This window comes from Zootoca vivipara, chromosome 3 (genome assembly GCF_963506605.1).
Source record: "Zootoca vivipara chromosome 3, rZooViv1.1, whole genome shotgun sequence".
Classification (NCBI taxonomy): Eukaryota; Metazoa; Chordata; class Lepidosauria; order Squamata; family Lacertidae; genus Zootoca; species Zootoca vivipara.
Genome location: NC_083278.1, coordinates 84,648,793 through 84,674,299, shown reverse-complemented (window position 1 = coordinate 84,674,299; position 25,507 = coordinate 84,648,793). Strand labels below are relative to the sequence as shown.

Below are 25,507 nucleotides of genomic sequence, written 5' to 3'. Positions count from 1 at the left end.
TATCCCCTATTTTCATCTTATTGATAATTCTTTCGTTTTGTCTTTTTTTCAATTGCCAGGCTAATAACTTGCTCGGCTTATTAGCCTGTTCGAAATTTTTCTGCCTCATCAACTTTATTTTCCACTGGATCTCCTCATTCAATATTGTGGAATATTGTAGCTGGAGTGATTTAAGATTTTGTTTTAATTTTTCATTTTCAGGGTTTTTATAGAGTTCATTTTCATTTTTCCTAATTTCCTCCCAGATTACTTGTTTTCTTTTTTCCTTTTGTTTGACTAATATTGCATTTTGTTTGATAAAGAACCCTCTTATCACTGCTTTCCCAGCGTCCCATACCGTTGTACTTGGTGTTCCTTTCTCTAAATTTAGGGAAAAGAATTCTCGAAGAGTCTTTTTTGCTTTATCTATTACTCCTTCGTCATTCAATAAGGATTCATTTAATCTCCACCTTCTTGCTTTGGGCCCTTCTTCCTTAAGCCAAATAAGGACCGGATTATGATCGGATAGGGTTTTGGGTTGGATCTCAGCTTTATGTATTCTTAAGGTAAGTTCTTTAGGGATCCATATCGCATCTATTCTGCCCGCTGACTTATTGGGCTCAGAGAAAAAGGTGTATTCTCTTTCTACTGGATGTTTAGCCCTCCAGGCATCATTTAAGTTTAATGTTTCCATGGTTTGGCTAAAAATTATCGGCAATTTAGTTTGCTTGGAATCCTGGTTACTTTTTTTTTTTGTCCTATCAATATCCGGTGATGTGACCCCATTTAAGTCTCCCAGTAAGATTATCCTCTCTCCCACATATTCTAATAACTTTTCCCCCAGCGCATTGTAAAATTCTTTCTGTCTTTTATTGGGTGCGTATATTCCTATTATTATTATCTTTTCTCCACATATTGTTATTTCTACAATCACTATCCTCCCTTCCGAATCATTAAATAGCAATTTTGGTTCCAAATATTCTTTTACATAGAGGACAACTCCTCTCTTTTTAGTCTTATCAGCCGAAATGAATTCACGCCCTAATTTCTTATTAGAGAGAACTCTAATATGTTTTTGGGTCACATGAGTTTCCTGTAAACAGGTCACATCAATTCTTTGCTTAAGTAGTTCATATTCCACCTTATTTCTTTTGGTTTTATCATTTAGACCGTTCACGTTCCAAGTCAATAATTTTAGATTCATTTTCTTTTATTTGGTTATCTCTTTAAAAGTTTATTAATTTATTTGAACTCTTCTTTATATCGTCTATTAAAAAAAAGTGCAGTCAAAGTAAAAAGAAGTTTTTGAGTCGTTATATAATAACCAATAGTTACACAAATACAAACTTATATCTTCATCCAATTCTTTTTAACTTTGTTCTATCTCTGTTGGGTTATCAGAATCCGGATCTAATTCTGGATCCTCCGCTCCTCCGCTTGGCCTTCTTACAGTTCCTAAATGTTTGGAATATTTTCTCCAATATTTCGATGCATCCTCTGGTAGAACAAACTTTCGCCTTTTCCCTTTGAAGAAAAAGGAGAAACCCTCTGGAAATTCCCACCTATGGGTTATACCTTTCCCTCTAAGAGCATCTACATATGGTTTAAATTTTTCACGCTTCTTCAAATATCTAGTCGGGATTATCTTGTGTATAATTATGTCATTATCATCAATCTGCAATCTTTTTTTGTTACTGGTTTGGAGGATTTTATCTCTGATATCCAAAGTTTTAAATGTTACCAGGCAATCTCCCGGCCAATTGTTTGCCTTTGCAATGTTCGATCTTACCCTGAATGCCCTTTCTATGTGCTGTTCCATTTCTTGCTCAGTTATCTCCAACCAGTTCGCTAGTTCTATGGCCATCTTCTTGCCTATTTGTTCATCTGGTTGCTCGGGAATTGCTCTAAATCTCAGGGTTTTCTCCCTTCTATGCATCTCTATCATAGCAATTGCATCCAGTACAGCCTCGTGGGTTTCTTTCATATCCACCATATCTTTTTTTGCCCTTTCCCCCTCCCTCTTCATTTCCTTATTTTCATTTTGAAGTCTCCTTACTGTTTCCTCTAATCCAATTACTCTACCTTTTAGCTCTTGTACAGTTTTTGTAAGTTCTAGATTTTTCGTCATCACCTCATTTATTTTCCCTGTTAGCTCCGCTACAGTTTTTGCATTTCCATCTATTTTTTCTCCGAAAGTATCCAGCTTTTCATTCATATCATTTTTCATCTCTGTAAATTCTCTTTTGAGGCTCAGAATTAGTTCTTTTACATCCATAGAGGCGTCATTATCTATACCGGAGCCTCTTCTACCTGAATTACCAGCGTTCCCAACATTTCCTGCTACTGCTGTAGCTTGCGCTCTTTTGCTCCCCATATCTCACTGATGTTCCTGTCTCCCCTGTACAAAAACTCAAGCCAATCACTCCACTTCAGCAATGATAAGCCAGTTGTGCTATCACTAAATTATTCCTGTTGTGAAGGGTCATTGCATACATATACTTGAATTATATAATCACATACATTGTCATTTAATTCCAGTTTTATGAATTTTTGTTTGAAGACCATGGCTGATCCTAGGGGATTCATTGATCTTTAAGTGATCTTCACTTCTGCACATTAAATAATATACTGGGGTCTGTTGAAAAAGACAAAAGCAGCTATAAATGAACCATAGTTTACAAATACAGTAAGGTCAAAGAGAGGGCTTCCAAAATTCCTCTATGCATTGAAGTCTCTTCTCTTGTGTCTCATAGCCATGTGATCCTACATATTATCCTACATATTTTAAACACAACCTTCCTGCACTTTTAGAAAGCAATTACTGTACTAACTTAATGTTGGATGTCACTTAAGTTAATAGTTTTTAAAATTTGTTATTTGTTTTAAATGCACTATAAAAATAAGGAATGTTATAAAGGATTGTTGAATATAGTTCTAGCACACCATTTTAATTTTTTTAAAAATTAAACATTCTGTATTGTTTTGCTTTCTAACACCTCCTTATCTCAAGCTTTAATGTTGTAAAATTAGAATTTTATCCATTAGATTGTTAACGTCTGCACATTTAGCACTTTGTTTTCTACCACTGAGTTGTGTTGCAGAGTCCAATGTCCTGTTGCTTGATGTTTTCACTAATAAAAACTATTCGACTGCTTTAGTGCAGAAGTATTTATCCCAGAAGTATAGTGTATGAGGTGCTACAGTTTAGAGGGAAAATTTCTACATATTTTTAAATATCTCTTGATGGGGGTATCCATTGTGACTGCAAATACATAAGAGGGTTAAAATGGAATTTAGAATACTAGACTACCTAAACATGCTTTGCTATGTTTCATGTATGCTATTCTTAATGCTAATAATATTCTGAAGTTGACATTATTTGCAAGCAATGGCTAATTTATGACTGTTAGTGTTGTTGTTGTTTTATCACAGTCCAATGGTGTACTTTAGTGTGTATAACTGAGGAAATGATTCTGTTTCGATATTAAATTATGACTTTTAATGTCTTCTAAATCATGTGCAAAAGCCAATTTTTGGCCCTTGCCTGGCATGGTCTTTCCCACACTAGGGAACGTTTAATTTCCTGTCATGTTGGTAAACATTTCCATCAGTTCTGAAGATGTAAACTTTGGACTCAGCTATACAGCTGCAATTTTAAGTGTGTTGTAAAGTGCAGTATACAAATGTGACACTAGATGGTGATAGTGAGCTATGGCAAACTCAATATATTTTTCAAAATGTTTAAAAACCATTTTCACAGTGTTTTTTATATGTGTGTCGATTCCACCTTTAAAGTCAATGTCATTCTTTTTTAAAAAAACAGCAACAGCAATAGCAAAGTAAGGCATGTTGGTGCATAAGAAAAAACCTGCAAAGTTCACATTTGGTTGGATACTTCTACTGGACTGTGCCTTTCATATACTAGGACTCCTATTCTCTTTGATGGGAGGAAAGAACCCTGCATGGGGAAGGACATGTGGTACTGTGAATTATCAGTGTCCCAATATGGAAGAGAAAGATTTGCTCTCTGATTCTGTTCCAGTCAAATGTTAAAATGTATCCATGCATGATAAGTTGAAACAGAATGGAAGTGAAGATTCACATTCACATTTGCATCCAGCTTCAAATGATTCTTTGTGGTGAGAGAGACAACAGTCACATTGCTTCCTATGGAATGCCCCATTCCTGCTCTGGTGTGATTAAGTCATGTACAGATACCATTCTTGAGTGTCACTAGAGTTGGCTGGGGGGGGCCTTCCTTTTCTCTGGGGCCTCTCTGGGCACAATTGGGGTGCCAGACTGCAACAAGAATTTTTTTCTTTTAAGTGTTAAAGCATTGATTTCAATATTGCTAACTATATATTGTTGCTAAATGCAATCACTTCATTTTTCAAGAAATAATTATCCTGAAAATATTGGGCTCAGTGGTGGCATATAGGATTGTTTCACCTAAATATAGTGACTGTGGTAACTTGCTAATCCTTGGCTTCCAGAAGCAAGTCAAAAATTGAAACTATAATGTTATGAAGATATTTCCCCCACTATTCTTCAGAGGGTTGTAGTTCAGTTTTTGGGTGATTGAGTGATACTCATCCATCTTTTACTTGATGTCAACCCATTGAAATTAATGGATGTGACTACGTTAGGTCCATAGCTGCCAAGTTTTCCCTTTTCTCGCGAGGAAGCCTATTCAGCATAAGGGAAAATCCCTTTAAAAAAGGGATAACTTGGCAGCTATGGTTAGGTCCATGAATTTTAATAGGTCTGATCCCAAACACAAACATTTTTAGTGGACTACCAGCCTATATATTTGTGTTCAATTGAGATGACATTTAAAGAAAACAAAAAACTTACTGTAGCCAAAACTTTTTTAAAAAATGCAAAAACATTATTTTAAAACAATATATCTGTTTGTGATACTGTATATTGGGAAACACCACTTGTGGTATATTGGAAACAAGCTTTCTCTCAGTCTGGTATGCCTATTTGCTTGTATCTTCTGAAGATTAAGTATCTTTTCTGAAAGGTTGTATTTCCTCCTTTCTGTGAATTTAGGGTAGACGAACAGATTAAAAGTTTTTTGGAAGATATGGATCCTGAGAGCACATTGGAGTTAGGAGCTGATATGCGGAAGATCAAACACTCTTTCAACCATTTAAAGGTATGCTTCATTGGCTGCCATTTTCGGGGGTGAGGAAGCCTTCAACACAATAATAACGCTCCATGTGTTTTCATTTACTAGACATTCCAGGGAGAGAGGGAGAAGGAAATAAAAGCCCCAAATCAGAACTCCATAAAACTATACAATTGAAGCACTAAATAAATTGTTCATTTCTCACAGGAGAAAATAAATTGCTTTTGGTATGCATATTGTAATCGAGAGAATCTGAGTTGTCTGGTTTGAATGTAATGTATCCTAGATTAATTAGTAAGCTTGGAATGACAACTATGCTCATGAACTCCTCTTTTCCCTCATGCATCAGTTTTGGCCATGGGTTCTTCAAACCAGAGTTTCCTAGATGGGAGTACTGTGGTTTAATGTCTGTTTGCTAATCAGGATCTGAAACATGGTTTAAAATGTGGTGGTTTTTTTTTAAATTAAAAAACCACTATTATTCAAGTGTCAAAGCCAGTGGTTGGGGAGAAGTGTCTCCAGCTACCACTACAATAGCTTCTGATGAATCATATTGCACTTAGGGCAGGGATAAGAAGCAGAAACTGCAATTTTGACATAAACAGTAGTTCATCTTCATTTACTGCAAAAAAGTGGATAGTTATTATTTGAATAATTTTATACACTTTGTGAAGTCCACCTATATATCTTACATAAACAGACAAGCAAGCCATATTTTATTCAGCTGGAAACCATATATCCATATGTAATGTCTCCGGGAAACCTTGGACCTCAGCAATGAGGAGGCACCGCTGCTAAGACAGTCTTTACTGAGCTGTAGACATGGTTTATTGAAGAATAACACACAGTGACAACATCCACCCGGCAAGGGAGGAAAAGCACAAGACGAATGAATGGGTGGGGAACAGGTTACCACTAAAATACCTGTATCCCAGTTAATAGGATTCAGGTGCACATAATAAGATTCCACACTTAAAGTCACATACATCACAATATGCACACCATATTTACCTATAGGTTTGCCAACCTTTCATTACTGAAGTATTCCAGAAATAAGAGTAAATAGTTATGCTTTTTTAGCTAAATTAACATTGCACATTTGCTTAATTAATATTCCCTAAGAACTGTTGAGTATCTCTTTATTGCTAATTTTTAAAAAATGTAAATGCACAAATGTGCCTGCTCATATTGTTTTCAATATAGACAGAGTGAAGATAAAGGGAGAAGGGTAGGTTTTTTAAGGGAGTACCAAGGATGGAATAAAGGAGGGTTTACTGAAAGAAGCTGTGTTGGTCCAGGAAATGGAGACTGATCCCCCTCATTGTATTCAACTTAGCACTAAGGCTAAGGGGAGAATTCAGCATCACACTAATATGATTGTCCCATCAGCACATGCATTTCTGCTTACCAGACAGAATGATCTTCCTTCTTGTCCTCCCCACTCAATTTTTGGGGTTCTTTCAACCCTCCTGGGCAGAGTTGGAAAGGTAGATGGGTGTTGTGCAGACCAAGGAGCAAGCTTCTACTAGTGCCACAACTTAGTTGAATATGAGTAGATACTGTGTTAGAAACACTTCCGTGTGATAAATATATATATATTAAGAATTGGATCCCAAAAGGCATGTTCTAGTCCTGAAAAAATATGCGAGATTGCTGATTTAGGACAAGACATTAAGATGTATGTAGAGAAATGGGGTCAGTGGCAAAAGAACTTGTGTATAACTGCAAAGCAGGAAATAAGCTGAGATGAGAAAAGAGATGGTGCTAGAAACAGAGGTTTAAATGTAAGGATGAGAAATGGCATTTTTAGAGGAAAGCAACAGAGAGAGCAGAAGGCTTGAGGAGAAGGATGACATCAGATAAAAGTCATGAAAGTAACAGATGCATTCAAAATTGATTGACGTGGAATGAGAAGACAGGCAAGAGGGCCATTGCAGTGGTCAGCAGCAGTAGCATTCGGGTAAATAAGTTAGTGCAATTTGCTTCTAATGGAGGTAGGTCAACAGAATGTCAAAACTAAAGAACTGACCATTGCTTTTGTTCCATTTAATAGAGATTGGTTAATAATGCAAAGTTACCTAACAACCATCTGCTTGCGTCAGACACTAATAATTCAATTGGGCATGAAGAGTTGAAGAAGTTGAAGGATCTTCTGCAGCAACGAGACAATGAAATCAGTATCCTTGTCAACGAAAATGAGACAGTCACCAGTCTTCAAGTCAAATGGCCACTAATTTTACATGTCAATTCAAAAATGCAATGTAACTAAAGTGTGTGTGTGTGTGTATATATATATTCTATCTAAGCTGAGGTATTGACCTGGCTTTCCATAGTGAACTACTCATACCTAAGCATCCTAGCTAAGGAAAAGGCTGATACAGGTTTCCCCTGAAGTTGCCCAATGTTTCCATGTCGAGCAGCACTGGACAATCACCTCCCTTAATTCAAGACAGAACTTCATCTCCCCACCATCACCACCATTCCACAGGGATGAGGCAGTTCTCCTTGACTCTCTTCCTCTGACCAGAGGTGTGTTTTGATGGTATAGGTAATATTCTAGGGGGAAAGAGATAAATCCCAACCCCTGTAAGAGGTGAGGATTCTTCTTGACTATGCTTGGCTATCTCAGGGACAGTCCACCCATCCACCTTATATTATTGCTATTATCCTTGTTCATTTTTTTAGGGAGAGACCCTGATTGCTTAGGTCTATCATACCCTTTGTCATACCCTTCTAGGGACCATCTCAGACCATCGTATGCTTGAGAACAACACAACAGCGTTCTGTATATTCTAGCTCCCGTAATAACCAGCTCCAGATATGATCAGTTTACTATTTCCCCCCTAAATATACATTGACCTTATTTTCCATGAATCATTTGCCTTCCAGTTGAAGTTGTATAATTGCATAACTACACAACAATCTCAGAGGGCGATGTTCCCTCCTGTCTCCTACCCCACTGATCCATTTTACACCTTCAAAGGCAAATACGAATGATTTCTGACCCCAGAAAAGGTCATTGACTACAACCCCCATCATCACTAGCCAGCTTAGCCAATGGACAGGAATGACGAGAATTGTTGTTCAACATCATCTGGGGGCCCAAGGTTGAAGAACCCTGCCTTAGGCCTAGAGAAAGAGACAAATAGTGTCACATGTAAAACCACGCCCAATGAAAATATTTAAAGGCAGTGAGCCCTCATTGCACCTGTATAACAGGGGCGGAGGAAGGGGGGTGCGGTGGGTGTGGGCCGCCCCAGGTGTCACCACTGGGGGGGGGTTTGACAAAATGCCCGGCAGCACTCACCGCGGGGCCTTCAGCGCGCCTGAGCCACGTGTCTCTCCTGGGAGAGACATGGTGGCTTGGGCGCACGCAGCCTCCACACTGCCTCCCCCCAGCTGTAGGGCGGCTGAGTGGAAGGAGGCAGGCAGACTCCGGGGACCCTGTGGTGTGCCCGCCCCTATGGGCGGCTCACCCTGCCCCTGGGCATACCGCCCCAGGTGCCCAAGCGGCTTCCTCCGCCACTGCCGTATAATATGGCTCAAAGAGGAGAATCCATTTGGTACCACCCGTTGGGAGTAATACATGCAGGCAGTGCCACTCACTGAGCCCAGCAGGATGGTTTGTAGCTTCCCTCCCCAGCACCAGTTTGAAGCAGGCTGGTTTGGGGAGTCTCCTGAGCATCTGCAGCCACTCAGGCAGATGGTCTACATCCTCAGTGGAGCGTAGTCCTGATGTTGAATGCCTCTCAGAGCAACAGCCTCTTAGAGACAGCTGCTTCTACAAGGGGGCAGAGGGCCTGATGTTAGCCTGTACCATTCTCCTCTCACCTCCTTCTACTGCCTTCAGTTGGGCTGAGTGGCAATCTAGCCACTATTTCCACTCCACCTGCACTCTCACAGTGGCAGGGGACTCCCAGAACCACAAGAGTAGGCATGGCCTCACCGGAATGGGGCAGAAGCTGGGAAAGACTGACAGCTATTTGTTCCTGTCCCATAAACTCCCCCTCACACAGATGATGCTGCAGGTCAGGGGAGCCTCTTTCTGAAAGGAGACACATGGGTATTTTAGCTGGGTTAGACATAATGTTTGTACTTTCATTGTCTAATTGAGTTCTTCCACCAAATTCTGCAACAAATGTTTCCTACACCTTTTTTTTTTACCAGACGCCAAGGTTTACTCTTATTGCCTGCTCTGCAGCAGGCTAGTTTAATCTCCTGGATGTAAAAGCTTTAGTGTGTTGCTTAGTCCTGACCTAGATCCAGGTTTCTGGAAACCTTATGTGAAGCACTTTCTTAAAAATAATAATAATGAAAATAGCAATGCTATATAAAGCACCATTTATTGCCATTCAAAAAGTTGAATTTCCTGTAATTGTTATTTTTAGTCAAATGAAATGTTGCTGAACTGTGGATTTCGAGTAAATGTAAATTTTTATTAAACCTGAGATTCAATATATATAAAATTTAGCTTTTGAAATAGTGCTGTGCATTCTATAAATTCATAGAAAATATATACATAGCTGTAGTTTAAGTAAGGCATAGAAAATATAATTCCTGTATTCTAAACAAAATAAAAAAATTCCTTCCAGTAGCACCTTAGAGACCAACTAAGTTTGTCATTGGTATGAGCTTTCATGTGCATGCACACTGTATTCTAGTTTTTGGGTTATTTGAAAGAACTGCAGGCAGATAACAACATTTTATTTTTGAACTGGGGCAAAAAAACCCTTTATTCTGCGTTAAAATCAGGTCTGGTTTAAAAGTCCATTTATATAACATGAACCACATTTTATATGATATTGTTTAATATTTAGATATGTTTTACAGGCAGAAGAATCGCTGCATGGTTAAGCTGTATAGGTCAAACTGTATCCCACCAATGTAAAACCTGAATATAGTAAATGTTATTAAAATATTGAAGAGTTGTCAAAACTGAAATTTGGCATGGCAAAGCTACATGACGTGACATACTCTGATTAATTTTTAGACTGATGCATTGAGGAATTGCCAAGATAATGTGTTTAAAATCTTTTACCTTTGTGCCCCTCCCCCCATTTGTGACCATTCTTTGCAAGTTTTTTCTTGCCCTCTTTTAACACTCTTCCTGTTCTGGTTAAAAATCTATTTAGTCTTTATGGAGATTTTATCTTTTAAATCGGCTTTCCATCTGGCTGCAGGCCAACAGCAGAAGCAAGGGTGGTACCATAGGGCTATTCTCTCACCTCTGCTGAGAGACCAGCTTCATGGATAGCTCATTTGGTAGAGCATGAGTCTCTGAATCTAAGGGTTGTTAGTTTGAGCCCCATGTTGGGCGAAAGATTCCTGCATAGTAGGAGGTTGGACTAGATCAGGCATCCCCAAACTGTGGCCCTCCAGATGTTTTGGACTACAATTCCCATCATCCCTGACTACTGGTCCTCTTAGCTAGGGATCATGGGAGTTGTAGGCCAAAACATCTGGAGGGCCACAGTTTGGGGATGCCTGGACTAGATGGTGCTTGTGGTCCTTTCCAACTCTATGATTCCTCCTCTCCCTTAGTTGTTTCCATTCAAGCTCATCATTTTACAAGCTTCGTGACTTGAACTAGCATTTCAATTTTTCATGGTCCCCTTCCGCATCCCACTTTTCCTTTTGTGTACAATCTTTTATCTTTACCTTTATGATGCATATTGGTATATTTTGTGCATGCTATACAAGTTGGAATATGATGTTTAGCATATATACCCTGGACATGGCTAGCCTGCTGGGGACTTAGGTATGATTCTGGTGTAGCTCTGTAAGCCAGTGTTTCCCAACCTTGTGCCTCCAGCTGTTTTCGGACTACAATTCCAATCATTCCTGACCACTGGTCTTGCTAGCTAGGGATGGTGGGAATTGTAGTCTCAAAACATCTGGAGGCACAAGGTTGGGAAACACTGCTGTAAGCTGCCTGGATGGGATTCCATCTGGGAACCTTATGTAAAGCTCTGTGTGCTCTTTGGAAGGTTGAAATAAATAAAAGTAAAAGATAAAATAAATACTGCTTCTTGCTTTTAATATATAATCAACAGACCTCTTATTCTAAGAAGAGTGTTTATAGTTGTCTCAAATTTACTTCAGAAATTTTCCTTAAAATGAACTTTAGATATTTTAGTAAATATGTTAAAGAAGGAAAAAAAGAAAGCACAAGATGCTCTTCTCCAACTCAGTGCTTCACCCAAGGAGATTGCAACCTCAGAAAGTGAGATGTTTCCTGTCACTTTGGAAAATAGATCCCGTTTACTTCACAGGAACACAGGTTAGTGGCTTCAGACTATTCGCCAGTGTTTAATTACTATGTGCCATCCCTTGAGGTGCTGTACTTATGTGTAGAATGTAATAAAGGCTGACTCTAGTATTTTGGCATCATGTCTCTACTCTTTTGCTTCTACTTCATATATGCAGAAAGGTTTGTTTGTCCAGCCACCTAGGTGTCATAAGTAGCTTTTACTCTGTGGAAAATGTGATTAAGAAATGGCTATCAAGTCCTGGAACAGTGCCTGGATTAATTAATGGTCTGGAGAGCCAATAAACTGAAACAGGCAGATGCCCTGTGTTTGAGTGGTTTCCGAGTCTGGGAAATTGGTCAGTTGCCTGTTCTGGATGAAGGAACAGGTATGTAGCTTGTTGGTGCTCATTGATTCAGCATTGCCACTGCAAGCTCAAGTGTCCTCAGCTTCTAGGAGTACTTTTTTGCAGCTCTGGCCGGTAAGCCAGCTACAACCATTCCCCGACAGGGATAGCTCGGCAACAGTAGTCCATGCATTGGTAACCTCTAGGCTTGATTGCTGTAATGTTATTTACTTGGGGCTGCCTTTGAATTTTTCCAGAAACACGCAGCTAGTGTAAAACACTGCTGCACACTTTGCTCTCTGGGGCAAGCAGTTGACAACATGGGATACAGGCCCGGCTCGCCCATTGACTCTAGTGGCGCAATGCACAACGACGCCTGGGCGATCAGGGGGCTCTTAGGGGCGCCCCAACAAGTGGGGGAGCTTTGCAGTGGCCTCCCTTTTCCCTCCACCAGCCGTGCCGCGAGTGCAGGGAGGGAAGCGAGCGGAACAGGGGCACTAGGACCCTGTTCCGTTCTGCAGCGCCAGGGTCATCCCTCACCCCGGCGCTGCGTTTCATTGGTAGAGGTGACGCCACATGGCAGCACCTCTACCAATGAAATGCAGCGCCCTGTTGGCGGGAAGGAACCCGGCGTGGCTCGGCCTGCCCAGGCACCCCGCTCCGCTGGGAGAAGAGGAAGGCCGCACGGAGCAGCGGCGCCCCCTCCCCCACTCAATCTGGCGGCATCGGACAGGCAGGCGGCCTCCGGCACAGCGTGGCCCTGCTGTGAGGTGCAGGGGCCGCCGTGAGGCTCCCGCTGCCCGGCACACCAGGTAAGAGTTTTCTTTGTCTTTTTTAAAGAGTGGGGGGGGGCGCCCGAGGGATCCCTGCACCAGGGCGCCCGATGACCTTAAGACGGCCCTGATGGGATACCTCTGTTGCACAGACTGTAAATTAGTTGCTGAATTAGATTCAAGGCTTCACTCCTGGTGTATAAAGATCAGGGTATCTGGGAAGCTAGCTCTCCTTATACATTCCAACCGGTTGACTTGGATCTCTGGATGAAGATCCATCGATGATGCCACAAGTGCCTGTGGTAAAAACAAGCAGAGATTTGACCATATGTTTTTAGCATTGTGGCATCCATTCTCTGGAATTCCCTTCACCTAGAAGTGAAGCAAACCTCCGTTTTATGTTTTTGTCCTTTGTTGAAAACTTTGTCTTTTTTAAATCTCTGTAGTTGTTATTTCTTGTTTATTATGTTTAATGCTGTTTTATTATCTGCATTATGTTTTATATGCTATTTATGTACACCACAATGCAGTTTTCTGGATGTAGATGGTTTAGAAATTCTGAAATCAGTCAATCTTACTGTGAGCTTTAATAAATCAAATTATACTTAGGGAGGCTATTCATTATATGGCTTACATTATCTATGGTAGGAGTGGGGAGCTGCCAGTCTGCTGGCCAAGTATAGCCTCCTCATTTGGCCTGCCGAGGTCATTTTGAGGAAGCTGTGCCCACTCACCTAACACCTGAAACCATACATGATGTCAGGGGCAGGTAAAAGTTTTAATTCCCTGCAGAAGAAATGTGAATATTGTCAAGGTATGAATACTACTATTTAATAAATTTAAAAAAAACCCAAGGTGTAAAACATCCTTTCTCTTAGTTAAATGTCATGGTTTCTTTGAACAAATTTTGTGTTAAGTGAAATGAAATCTGATATACGAATGGTTCACTACAGACCTTTCTTACAGTACAGGCATTTAAGCAGTCTGATAGGCCAGTTAAATTTTGGGGAGGAGGGCAGGAACTAAATCCTTTTTTTGTTATATTGAAGTGAAGGAAAGCTTGAATACTAAATGTCAGTACTGGGAAAAAGACCATATTGTTCTTTTTAACATAGCAGTGGTCTCAGTGTGTTTATGTTGTTTGAACATGTGTTCTAAATAGTCACCTGGAACTATTCAGTGCTCTGGAAGTTCCTCCATGACTCACTGCATCCTTTTAACCATTTGAGATCCGCCCCCCCCCCAAAGCAAACCACGAGTGCTGAACGGCATCTGAGATAGAAGTGTTCATTCAAGCAACATCCCACCATAAATAATGCTTCGGGTTTTTTAAAACCACCACCAAGTATTAGATGAGGAAATAAACAGCTGATCAAAAATAAATGGAGTTGGGTCCATAGGGATCCTAAGACAAATGGAAGAGTCGTACCTTTGACATTACAATTTCAGAAGTTGTAGTCAGTTCAAAACAGAATGACACAAAAATGTACTGTGAAGAAGAAAAATAGAAATGGAGACAATTTAAATGATGAAACTTGATCTTGAATTTTTTTTACTAACAGTAAGAAAAGTGATTAATGAGTAATCTCAAAAAGGATTAACAGCTAATATGCAATGACACTTTGAGAGGTAGAGCAACAGGACTTCCGGGTTGAACGCGAGCGCCGGCGGCAGCGGGAGAGGTTTTCTCCCGTCCTTTGAAGGGTCCTGGGGGGGTCTGCAGAGCGCGCAGCCCCCCAAAACTTCAGGTAGAGCGACCTGAAGCCTGGACGACCTGGCGGCTGTCATTTTTTGACCTCCCTTCCCCCCCGAAGAGCCCTAATAAGGGCGCGAGAGCGGGGAAGGTGGAAGGCAGAGACACGGCAGGCATAGCGCTTCCCTTCTCCGGAGCAGCTCCGACGTCCGACGGTGAAACAGCGTTCAACTTTCTTCAAAATAAATATACAAGCATCTGAATTCGGCCACAGTGAGTAAAATCTGAAGTTTGCCATAATTTTCAAGCAATTTGGCCATTGGGAAAACTTTCAAAACGGAGGTCGGGTTTTCCCCCCCCTGCGGTAGCGCTGGAAGCAAAGACAAGCCTCCGCAGCGAACTGTATAAAGAGAGACTTTCTGACCTTTATTTCTGCGATTTTCTGCTTTACTACAAAAGAGAGCAGGGTCTCTTAAATAACCCTGCAGTTCTAAGTTTTAAAGTTTTAATGGATCGCTTCAAGACCCTGGAAGCGGGTCTCCGTCTGCTCTAGCCAAGCATTCCTTTGTGATGGTAGAGAACAATCAACTCATGAACTCTTGTTTACCCTTTGACAAGTACTGATTTGACTGCAGCCTTCCTGTCAAAGGAATAAGGACTAATAAGGACTAGTATAAGGCAAAATCTGCAACTTTCTAACCCAAAAAAGCCAGGAATTTTAGGCAACAATATTACTCTTGTTAGAACTGTTTCAATTTCCATTCTCAGACTGCATATTTTGTGACTGGGTCTCATAGCTGACTGAAGCTGGGAACATTTTGATATGGTGACCTTGAGAGCCTGGCTCAGCAATTGAATGACTGATTGTTTTGACTTCTCCTCTCTGATAAGGGTACATCTGGACTATAGAAAATAGTGGAGAGGTAGTTCTTGGTTTTACACTTCTTCTTTTTTTTGCCACTAAGCAATAAATATGTCAGGGCCAGAGCCCTCTGGTGGAAAATTAAAGAAAAAAGGATCTTTTTCCTCTGGCTTCGAGGAAGAGGTGTTAAAAGCTTTAGCAACGCTTCCAGTACTGAAAGAGGGATTGGAACGCAATATCCTGGAACAACGGAAAACCACGCAGGAAGTGAGGCAATTGAGAGAAGAATTAGGAGCCATCTCTAAAGATATATCACAAGTCAAATCCCAAGTTGTCGCAGTTGACCAGAGAGTGGTGGAGCTGGAAGAGAGAAGGGTCCCTGATTTAGAGAAACAATCCTATCAGGCACAAGTGGCGCTCGCCTTTTTACAAATGAAACAGAGAGAGACGAATCTCAGGATCAGAGGATTTCCCCTTATAGAAGGTGATCTAAAGGCAAAATTAATTGAAGAGTTTGCAAAAACGTGGAATCTTACAAAGGAAGAATTGGAACAACAAATCATCAAAGCATTCAGATTCGGTGCAAGATCCAAGAAAGATAAAAATTTTGTCAGTGATTGTATGATAACATTTCAAACTAGAGAACAAAGAGATAGAATATTAAATTTGCATTACGAGAAAACTTTGAGAGTGCAAGAAACACAGATCATTCTTTTTAAGGATTTGCCAAAATTCTTTCTGGACCTGAGATCCCAATATTCCGATTTGGCAAGCATTCTGAAAAGGAGAGGGATCAATTTTAAGTGGGAATTTCCGGAGGGTCTGAATTTCCAGCTCCGACAGAAGAAATATAAAATCAAATCAGTGGATCAGAAGAAAGACTTTTTACAGAAGCACGAAAGAGAACTCCTAAAACTGGGACTGCCTTCCTCGACTCCAGGAGTGGACGAACCGATTGAGTTAGACTCTGATTCATACTTGGAGGGCGCTGCAGCACCACTTTAAGATGTCGCTGAGGATTCTCTCATGGAATTCAAATGGATTGAACTCAAAACAGAAAAGGAATCAAATCTATCATGTCCTGGCAAAGCAAAGACTGGATATCATATGTTTACAGGAGACTCATGTCACAAAGGCGCATCGAAGAATTCTACAAAATAAAAAATTGGGACTTGAATTTATCTCATCGGATGAAGTTAAAAAACGAGGAGTAGTGATATATGCAAAAGAGAAGTTAACTCCTAAATTGATATTTAAAGATGAAAAGGGAAGATATGTTGCAGTCGAAGTCACATCTCAAGGCGAAAAAATTTTGATTCTGGGAATTTATGCTCCAAATGATGGAAAATCGGATTTCTTCAAAAGATTACACGAGAAACTTTTGGATTATTTGGATTACAAATTATGCTTACTGGGAGATTTGAATGGAGTGGTGTCAACATTAATGGACAGATCTCAAAGACAAAAGGAATCCAAAGATGGAAGACTTCCAAAGTCTTTCTTTGAACTGACAGACAATTTTGACTTAATTGATACATGGAGATTGAAAAATCCATTGGAAAAAGACCAAACTTTCTTCTCAAATGCCAAAAAATCGTGGAGTCGTATCGACTACATATGGATTTCGAGAGAGTTGGGTCCGAGGATAAATAAGGCCGAAATTTGCCCAAGAACTTGCTCCGACCATAATGCAGTATTACTTGACTTAAAAACATCTCTTCAGGGCACTTACAGATGGCGAATGAATGATGCTTTGTTGAGGAATGAAAATGTTTTGAAAAAAACACAAAAAACAATAAAGGACTATTTTGAGATTAATTTAAGAACATCTGTCAGTAAGAAAATTATATGGGATGCCAGTAAAGCGGTAATGAGAGGATTTCTGATTCAACAAAATACAATTAAGAAAAAAGAATATAATGCAAAGAAAGAAAAGATTTGGAATCAAATGAAAGAAAAGGAAAAGAAGCTAAGAGCAAATCCTAAGAATATACAGATACAAAAAGAGATTAAGGCATTACAAGGACAATTTTCCCAATTAATGAATGTGGAAATAGAATCTAAAATTAAATGGATGAAACAGAGATCCTTTGAATCAGCGAATAAATGTGGAAAATTGCTGGCATGGCAATTGAAAAAAAGGCAGAAGCAAAACACTATTACACATCTTGTTCAAGATGGAAAACATCTGGAGCACCCGACAGAGATTAGAAAATGTTTTCAGAAATATTTTAAACAATTGTATAAACAAGAAAAACAAGACAAAGAAGAATTGGAGAAATTCTTGGACAGACATGGCTTGCATAAAATCCCAGAGGATAAGAAAACCCTACTCTCGCAACAGATAACGATACAGGAAGTAGAACTAGCGATACAACAAATGCAACTGGGTAAGACCCCAGGACCGGATGGTCTTACAGCTACATATTACAAATTAATGAAGGACTGGATAGTCCAACCTCTGAAAGACTTATGCAACGAAATCATGACTGGAGGAGGGGCCCCCGAGTCTTGGAAGGAAGCCTATATCACCCTGATACCCAAACCGGACTTGGATAGAACGCAAGTAAAGAATTACCGCCCAATCTCCTTATTGAATGTGGACTACAAATTATTCGCCAGTATTCTGGCTTCTAGATTGAAAAAGGTCCTACGAGATTTTATACATAAAGATCAAGCCGGCTTTCTGCCAGGAAGGCATATGAAGGACAATATTAGGAATGTTGTGGACATCTTAGAGATGTTGGAACAGAAAATAAATAAAAAAGCTGTGCTAATGTTTATTGATGCAGAGAAGGCCTTTGACAATATTTCCTGGACGTTCTTAAAGAAGAATTTAGAAAAAATGGAGGTGGGCAAAAATTTTTTGACTGGAGTAAAGGCGATCTACTCAGAGCAAAGAGCAAAGATTATTGTTAATAATATGGTATCAGAGGACATTAAAATTGAAAAAGGTACAAGACAAGGGTGTCCCCTCTCACCTTTGCTTTTTATAATGGTCCTGGAGGTCTTACTCAACAAGATTAGAAAGGACGATGAAATAAAAGGAGTGACTGTAGGGAAGAAACAATATAAACTTAAAGCCTTTGCAGATGACCTTGTTCTGACATTAGAAGATCCGGAGTCCAGTGTTCAAAGGGCTCTGGAAGTAATCCAAGAATTTGGAAAGGCAGCAGGTTTTAGATTGAATAAATCAAAAACCAAAGTTTTAGATAAGAATTTAGACAGTAAGGAAAGAGAAAAGTTACAGGAGGCGACTGGTTTATCTTTTGTTAAGAAAGTAAAGTACCTTGGTATTAATATGACTGCAAAAAACTTGAATCTATTTAAAGACAATTATGTAAAAATGTGGAATGAAGTGAAAAAAGATTTAGAGACTTGGACCAACCTGAAACTTTCTCTGTTGGGTCGTATAGCTACTGTTAAAATGAATGTATTGCCAAAGATGCTGTTTTTATTTCAGTCATTGCCAATAGTTGAGAAGTTGGATTGTTTTAAAGAGTGGCAAAAGGTGTTATCGAAATTTATATGGCAGGGGAAGAAGCCAAGAATTAAATATAAGATACTTACTGATGAAAAACAAAGAGGTGGCTTCTCCCTGCCCGATTTAAAGATTTATTATGAAGCAGCGACCTTTTGCTGGTTGAAAGAGTGGTTTCTGTTGGAAAATTCAGATATTTTAGATCTAGAAGGTTATGACAATCTTTATGGCTGGCATGCATATGTATGGTATGACAAAGTAAAGGCCCACAGAGGCTTTAAAACACATATAATAAGAAAAGCATTGTATAGCGTTTGGACCAGGTATAAAGATTTGTTAGAAAGAAAAACACCTAAATGGATTTCACCATTAGAGGCCAAGGTTCGAAAAAGAGTTAATACGGAACCCAGTTGGCCGAAATATAGAGATTTGTTGATTCAAGAAGGAGACCAATTTAAGTTAAAGACTTACGAGGAGTTAAAGTGTAAATTAGACGATTGGCTCCAATACCATCAGATAAATGAAGTTTTTAAAATGGATAAATTGATTGGTTTTCAATCAGAGAAGTCAAAGTTGGAAACAGAATTGTTAGAACCCAAGCTAAAAACACTTTCCAGAATGTATAAATTGCTACTTGAGTGGCATACGAAAGATGAACAAACAAAGAATGTTATGATTTTGTGGGCAAAGGATGTGGGTCATAATATTATGATTGAGGATTGGGAGAAACTGTGGAAAGTGAATATAAAATTTACTGCGTGTAGCTTACTACAAGAAAATCTAATGAAAATGATGTATAGATGGTATCTTACACCAGTAAAATTGGCAAAAATATACCACAGTCATGATAATAAATGTTGGAGATGTAAGAAAGAAGTAGGATCCTTTTACCACATGTGGTGGACGTGTCCACTGGTAAGTGACTTCTGGAATAAGATTTATAATGAACTAAAGAAAGTGTTTAAAAACACATTTGTTAAAAAACCAGAAGCATTTCTAGTGGGCATTGTAGGGAAGGAAATTCCAAAGAAAAAGGTGTCTTTTTTTATGTACGCCACTACGGCAGCGAGACTTCTGATTGCTAAGAACTGGAAATTACAAACATTACCAACGATTGACGACTGGCAGATGAAGATGATGGAATTTATGGAATTGGCTGAGATGACTGGAAGAATCCGCAACCAGGGAGAAGAAGCGATGGAAGAAGAATGGAAAGACTTTAAATTATATCTTAAAAAACATGCGAAAGTAATTTATTAGAATAGAAATTAAGTAGTAAATGAACTGCGGAAATTTATAACATGTGAGATGATAGTTAAAAAGTATGACCTTTAATGTGATTAAAATGATGTAGAATTTGCTAATTAAATAATCTCTAAGGGACCAAAGGGAGGGAAACCCGAGGAGGTCCCTAAAGACAATGTAAAGGGTTTAAGGAACAATTAATTAGAATGTGTTTTTATTTATTTTTTGTGTATTTTTTTTTCTGGTTTCATGTTTTTGTGTGTTTCTCTTGCTTGTTTTCTTTTTCTTTTTGTCTTATGTTGAAAATTTTTAATAAAAAATATTTTTTAAAAAAAAAAAGAGAGGTAGAGCAACAGAACGGAAGAACCTACTAATACTGAGTGGCAATGGGAGGGCGGGAGAGAACACCCACAGCCTTACCAGTAGGAGATGCAAGATAGCTAAAGAGTGTGGTAACAATGCTTTAGATACGTAAATAAAGTCAGTATGCTTGTTGTTGTTTAGTTGTTTAGTCGTTTAGTCGTGTCCGACTCTTCGTGACCCCATGGACCATAGCACGCCAGGCACTCCATTTTGGTCAGTATGCTACACAAAGCTAAACCTTCTGAAAGTGTGGGTTGCAACCCACAGATGGGTCCCAGAATATTTCAGGGAGTATTGCGCAATGAGGAGCTTTTTTTCCATTTAGTATAATGGAAGGTGCCCCAAAGGTCATTTAATTCAACCTCTTGTCATTGCAGAAAACTGGGAAGATCCAGTTCTGGCGTAAGATTAATCTAAACCATGGCTTAATGCAAATGAGAAAGCATGTGGGTTCCCAGAGAGGAGGTTGTGGCTGCTCCACCCTGGCCAATTTGCTGCTGCACTGCACTAAGCTATGCCATGGGTGTCATCTGGATTTGAGTTTGTTCCATGGTTTAGAGCTCATTGTTTGTCTGGGAGAGCTAAATGATGATCTCAGGCACAGATAGTATGCTAAACCATAGCATAGCTTAGCTTCATATAGCTTAGCTCAGCACAGCAGCAAAATGGCCAGGGAAAAGAAAAGTTACTGCAATCTCCTCTCTGCAAACAACACAATTCAAACAAGCACAATTCAAAGGGTTGGTGCTGACCTTTAAAGCCCTAAATGGCCTCAGCCCAGTATACCTGAATGAGCGTCTCCACCCTCATCGTTCAGCCCAGACACTGAGGTCCAGCACCGAGGGCCATTGACGGTTCCCTCCCTGTGAAGAAGTGAGGGAACCAGGCAGAGGGCCTTCTTGGTAGTGGCACCCACCCTGTGGAACATGCTCTCACCAGATGTCAAGGAAACATACAACTATCTGACTTTTAAAAGACATCTGAAGGCAGCCCTATTTAGGGAAATTTGTAATGTCTGATGTTTTATTGTATTTTTAATATTTTGTTGGAAGCTGCGCAGAGTGGCTGTGAAAATCGAGCCAGATGGGCAGGGTATAAATAAATTATTATTATTATTATTATTATTATTATTATTATTATTATTATTAACAACAGCAACAACAACAACAAAGAGACTGAGTTAAAGATGCAAGAACCAAATTTAAGTTCACCTTGATACTACTTGAATTAGGGTCATGAGACTACCGGTAAGGCTGCAAAATTCCTGAACACTAAGAAGTGAACCTCATTACATGTAGTAGGAATTACATATGAATAAACATGTACAGGGGTGCTCTCTTAATATTTGAAAATTGAATATCTGAAGAAAAAAATTAATATCTGTTCTAACGACTCTATTGTGCTGTGTTAAGAAATCTTGCTTGTCAGGCCTAGTCTGCCTTGGAATCCTCTCATGTTCTATTATCAGTAGATGTCTTGGGTTTGATAAAATGAGTAGCTTGAGTCTGAGCCAGTGGTATAGAACTCACAAGTAGACGTATGATATTAAAGCTAGGGTGTTTTTTTCCATATAAATATTTTCCACATTTCACTTATTTTATGATTCCGGTTTACAATCAAGAAGAGATTTCCTATATGTTATTAAACAGCAATGTCATTTCTTTGCATTTTGTGGCATGTTATGTTTTCATTTGTACCTGTAGGTAGTGTGAAATTTAACTGCCAGAAGGTGCTCCCCCCCCCATAATTACTGCTTTCAGATTAGTGATATAAACTGTTGTGAAGAACCCGCAACATGGAGCCATGTAAGAATTCTGTAAGAGTTCTTCATGATCATTTGGATGGAATGGCCTAGGAAAGAGTAGATTTAATAACTGTTCTTTATACCTACTATTGTCAAGGAGATACCATAATCAAAGTGGTAAACAAAGTATGAAAATGAACATAAAAATAAAATTGACAATAATAGTTAAAATAACTTCAACACAATTCAAGACTAAAACCAACATTTAAAAATGGGACAGATTTTTGTGGTAACAATAAAATTAAACAGCAGCTGAATCAAAGGCTCTCTCTCTCTTTTTTGTGAAAAGAAAGTCTTCAAGTTAGATTTAACTTCCAAGAGCAGGGTGTTTCCCATAACAAGAGCCACAGAGCAGGTTTGGGGCAGCTCAGACCCCTGGGCCAAATGGGGCCCTCCAAGCCTATCTAGTCCTCCGTACTCTCCCAATTTTATGCCTCCTCCCCAAGCCTCCTCCCCTCTCTCCAGGCCCCCAAACCTCCCTGGTCCTTTTGCTATTTGCAATGTGTCCTTGAATTGTGATCATGTCTCCTTGCTTGTCTGGATAGAGACTGGTGATGTGTGTGTTGATATCTGTATAGCTGGAACGTGGCCTGCTGTACAAAGGTAAGAGTCACATCCATTGCACTGTCCACTTTTGCCTCTGACATGCAGTCTCCAGAAGGTTTCCCACAATACAGTGCAGCCTCCAGAGTGCAAAAAGGCTCCCTATCTCTGCCATAGAATTCATCATGCGAAAGGCTGGACTAGATGAATCCCAAGCCGGAATTAAGATTGCCGGAAGAAATATCAATAACCTCAGGTATGCAGATGACACAACCTTGATGGCAGAAAGTGAGGAGGAATTAAAGAACCTTTTAATGAGGGTGAAAGAGGAGAGCGCAAAATATGGTCTGAAGCTCAACATCAAAAAAACCAAGATCATGGTCACTGGTCCCATCACCTCCTGGCAAATAGAAGGGGAAGAAATGGAGGCAGTGAGAGATTTTACTTTCTTGGGCTCCTTGATCACTGCAGATGGTGACAGCAGTCACGAAATTAAAAGACGCCTGCTTCTTGGGAGAAAAGCAATGACAAACCTAGACAGCATCTTAAAAAGCAGAGACATCACCTTGCCTACAAAGGTCCGTATAGTTAAAGCTATGGTTTTCCCAGTAGTGATGTATGGAAGTGAGAGCTGGACCATAAAGAAGGCTGATCGCCGAAGAATTGATGCTTTTGAATTATGGTGCTGGAGGAGACTCTTGAGAGTCCCATGGACTGCAAGAAGATCAAACCTATCAATTCTGAAGGAAATCAGCCCTGAGTGCTCCCTGGAAGGACAGATCGTGAAGCTGAGGCTCCAATACTTTGGCCACATCATGAGAAGAGAAGACTCCCTGGAAAAGACCCTGATGTTGGGAAAGATTGAGGGCACAAGGAGAAGGGGACGACAGAGGACGAGATGGTTGGACAGTGCTCTCGAAGCTACCAACATGAGTTTGACCAAACTGCAGGAGGCAGTGCAAGACAGGAGTGCCTGGCGTGCTATGGTCCATGGGGTCACGAAGAGTCGGACACGACTAAACGACTAAACAAAAACAACAACATCTCTGCCATAGAGAAAGCCCTATTGTGTATTGCCACCAACTGTACTTCAGAAGTCAGTTGCATGTGCAAGAGGACCACATCACTTGAGCTTAAAGGACAGATTCTCAGAGGAGGAGATGGGTTTTCAAGTAGCTATTTAGGGCTGATAATCAGCACCTTGAATTGAACTTGGAAAGGAATCAGCAGTCCAATCTTGTCTTCCACACCCAATGCCAACAGTAGATGGACACTCAGAACCCAGAGACTGCTGAACTGCATAGGGAGATGGATTACCTAATTTCGTAAAAAGTGGACAACTTCAATATCTTATTTTTGTTTAGAGATAAAAGCATATGCTTGCCATCTTCTGTCTAGTCTGTCCAGCAAGCTTCTGGCAACATATATGAAACTCACAGATCGTTACAAATATAAACTTGTAGAAATATAATTTTTTTAATGCCTTTATAATGTATACCTGTCAAGCAAGTGAAAGCTGACTGGTCTGACTGGAATGAAGAGAAGTCCTCTGTGTTCTAATCAATTCTTCCTTGGGCACATAAAAGAGAGATCTGTTGCAGATTTAATTTGTAGTGTTCTCTTTCCCACTTAGTTAATTCTCTTCATTATCTTTCTTATCTATTTCCAATTGACTCATAAAAAGAGTCTGGCTGAAGCAGGAAAAGTAGAATTAACTCACAGACTCCATCTGATGGCAAAAACCTCCTGGAACAAAGAATTAAAAACACTGGAGACGGCCTTATCCAGATGAGTTGAATGTGTTATTCTGGAATCCAACAAGAAGGCTGGAAAAACATGACCTTCAAATCTTAGAACACATTCAGTGAGATCTGACTACATATCTTGATCAGAAATAAATACACAGAGGAGGTCGGACAAAGCAGCCAATAGCAACCTTTCCAACATTCATAAAACACTAGACCACCTAACTTTATCATCTGTTGACTTTGGCCACTGGATGCTATTATCTCCCTTGGTTTTTTTTTAATAAAAAAATAGTTTTACTCTCTTAATTTCACTTCTCTGTTAATGGTTGTGTGTGTTTCACTATTTTTAATGAACAGATCATTTGAACAAGGGCGCTCTCTTGTTATTTCGCCTAAGATTTTTTCCCTCTCAATCTCCAGATGTCCTTTTAGCAGCAACAAATACCTGAATGATGCTTTATGAGCTAGATTTGATCCCTCCTTCTTGCAGACTATGTTAGTGGCATTTGCTGCAGTTGAACTCATGGTAAATTTTGGTATTAGCTCAATAGTAGAAGAAAAGCCACAACTTAAAACTCCACACAGCAAGAATTTAGCTGGCAGAAATGTAAAGGATGAAGGAAGGCAGTGTGGTTAATGATCTAACTTGAGTGGATTCCTTTTTATCAGAAATCACACATTTTTAATTGGCACAATATCACAAATAAAGACACAAATGCCAATAGTGTGAAAATAAAAAATGTTGTTAAATATATGCAGCTGGTATTCATTTCAACAGTTCTCAAAACAATCCATTATTATACCATTTTTATAGGTTTAATTCCAATGATGTCAAATAAACACAATCAGCATCTGCTGGTCCTCCTGGAGACCACATTCCCCAAACTAATCTCTGACTAGGACTTAGCTGAGCTAGAGAAAGACTGCTTCTTTTTGTCTTTCTTGTTGGGAGCCATTGCCAACTCTTAGGTTCTTGTTTCAGAGCCCACCTACACACAGCAACAAGGAGGAAAAGGATTGCTGCCCAACAGTGGCAGCTCTGGAGGAAGAATGAGCAAGCCTGAAATTGAACTAGCAAGTTCAGTGTGTGTGTGTGTGAGTGTGTGTGTGTGTGTGTGTGTTACTGTTTTTACTATTCCGCTGGGAGCCGTCCGGAGTGGCTGGGGAAACCCAGCCAGATGGGTGGGGTATAAATAATAATAAAAATATTATTGTTGTTGTGAATGTGAATAGGGGCCCCCACCTGGAGTCGCTTGCCCTGAACCCACAGAAACCTGGAACCAGCCTT

The 25,507-nt window shown here is 39.7% G+C and overlaps 1 protein-coding gene across 1 annotated transcript in view; it reads left to right on the top strand.

Moving 5' to 3' along the window:
* KIF6 (kinesin family member 6) overlaps window positions 1-25,507 on the top strand; it is a 165,120-nt gene that overhangs the window by 48,034 nt on the left and 91,579 nt on the right. Inside the window, exons 11-13 of the mRNA XM_035108133.2 lie at window positions 5,035-5,140; window positions 7,167-7,290; window positions 11,241-11,393. Coding sequence (XP_034964024.1) covers window positions 5,035-5,140; window positions 7,167-7,290; window positions 11,241-11,393 — 383 coding nt within the window. The remainder of the gene's footprint in view (window positions 1-5,034; window positions 5,141-7,166; window positions 7,291-11,240; window positions 11,394-25,507) is intronic.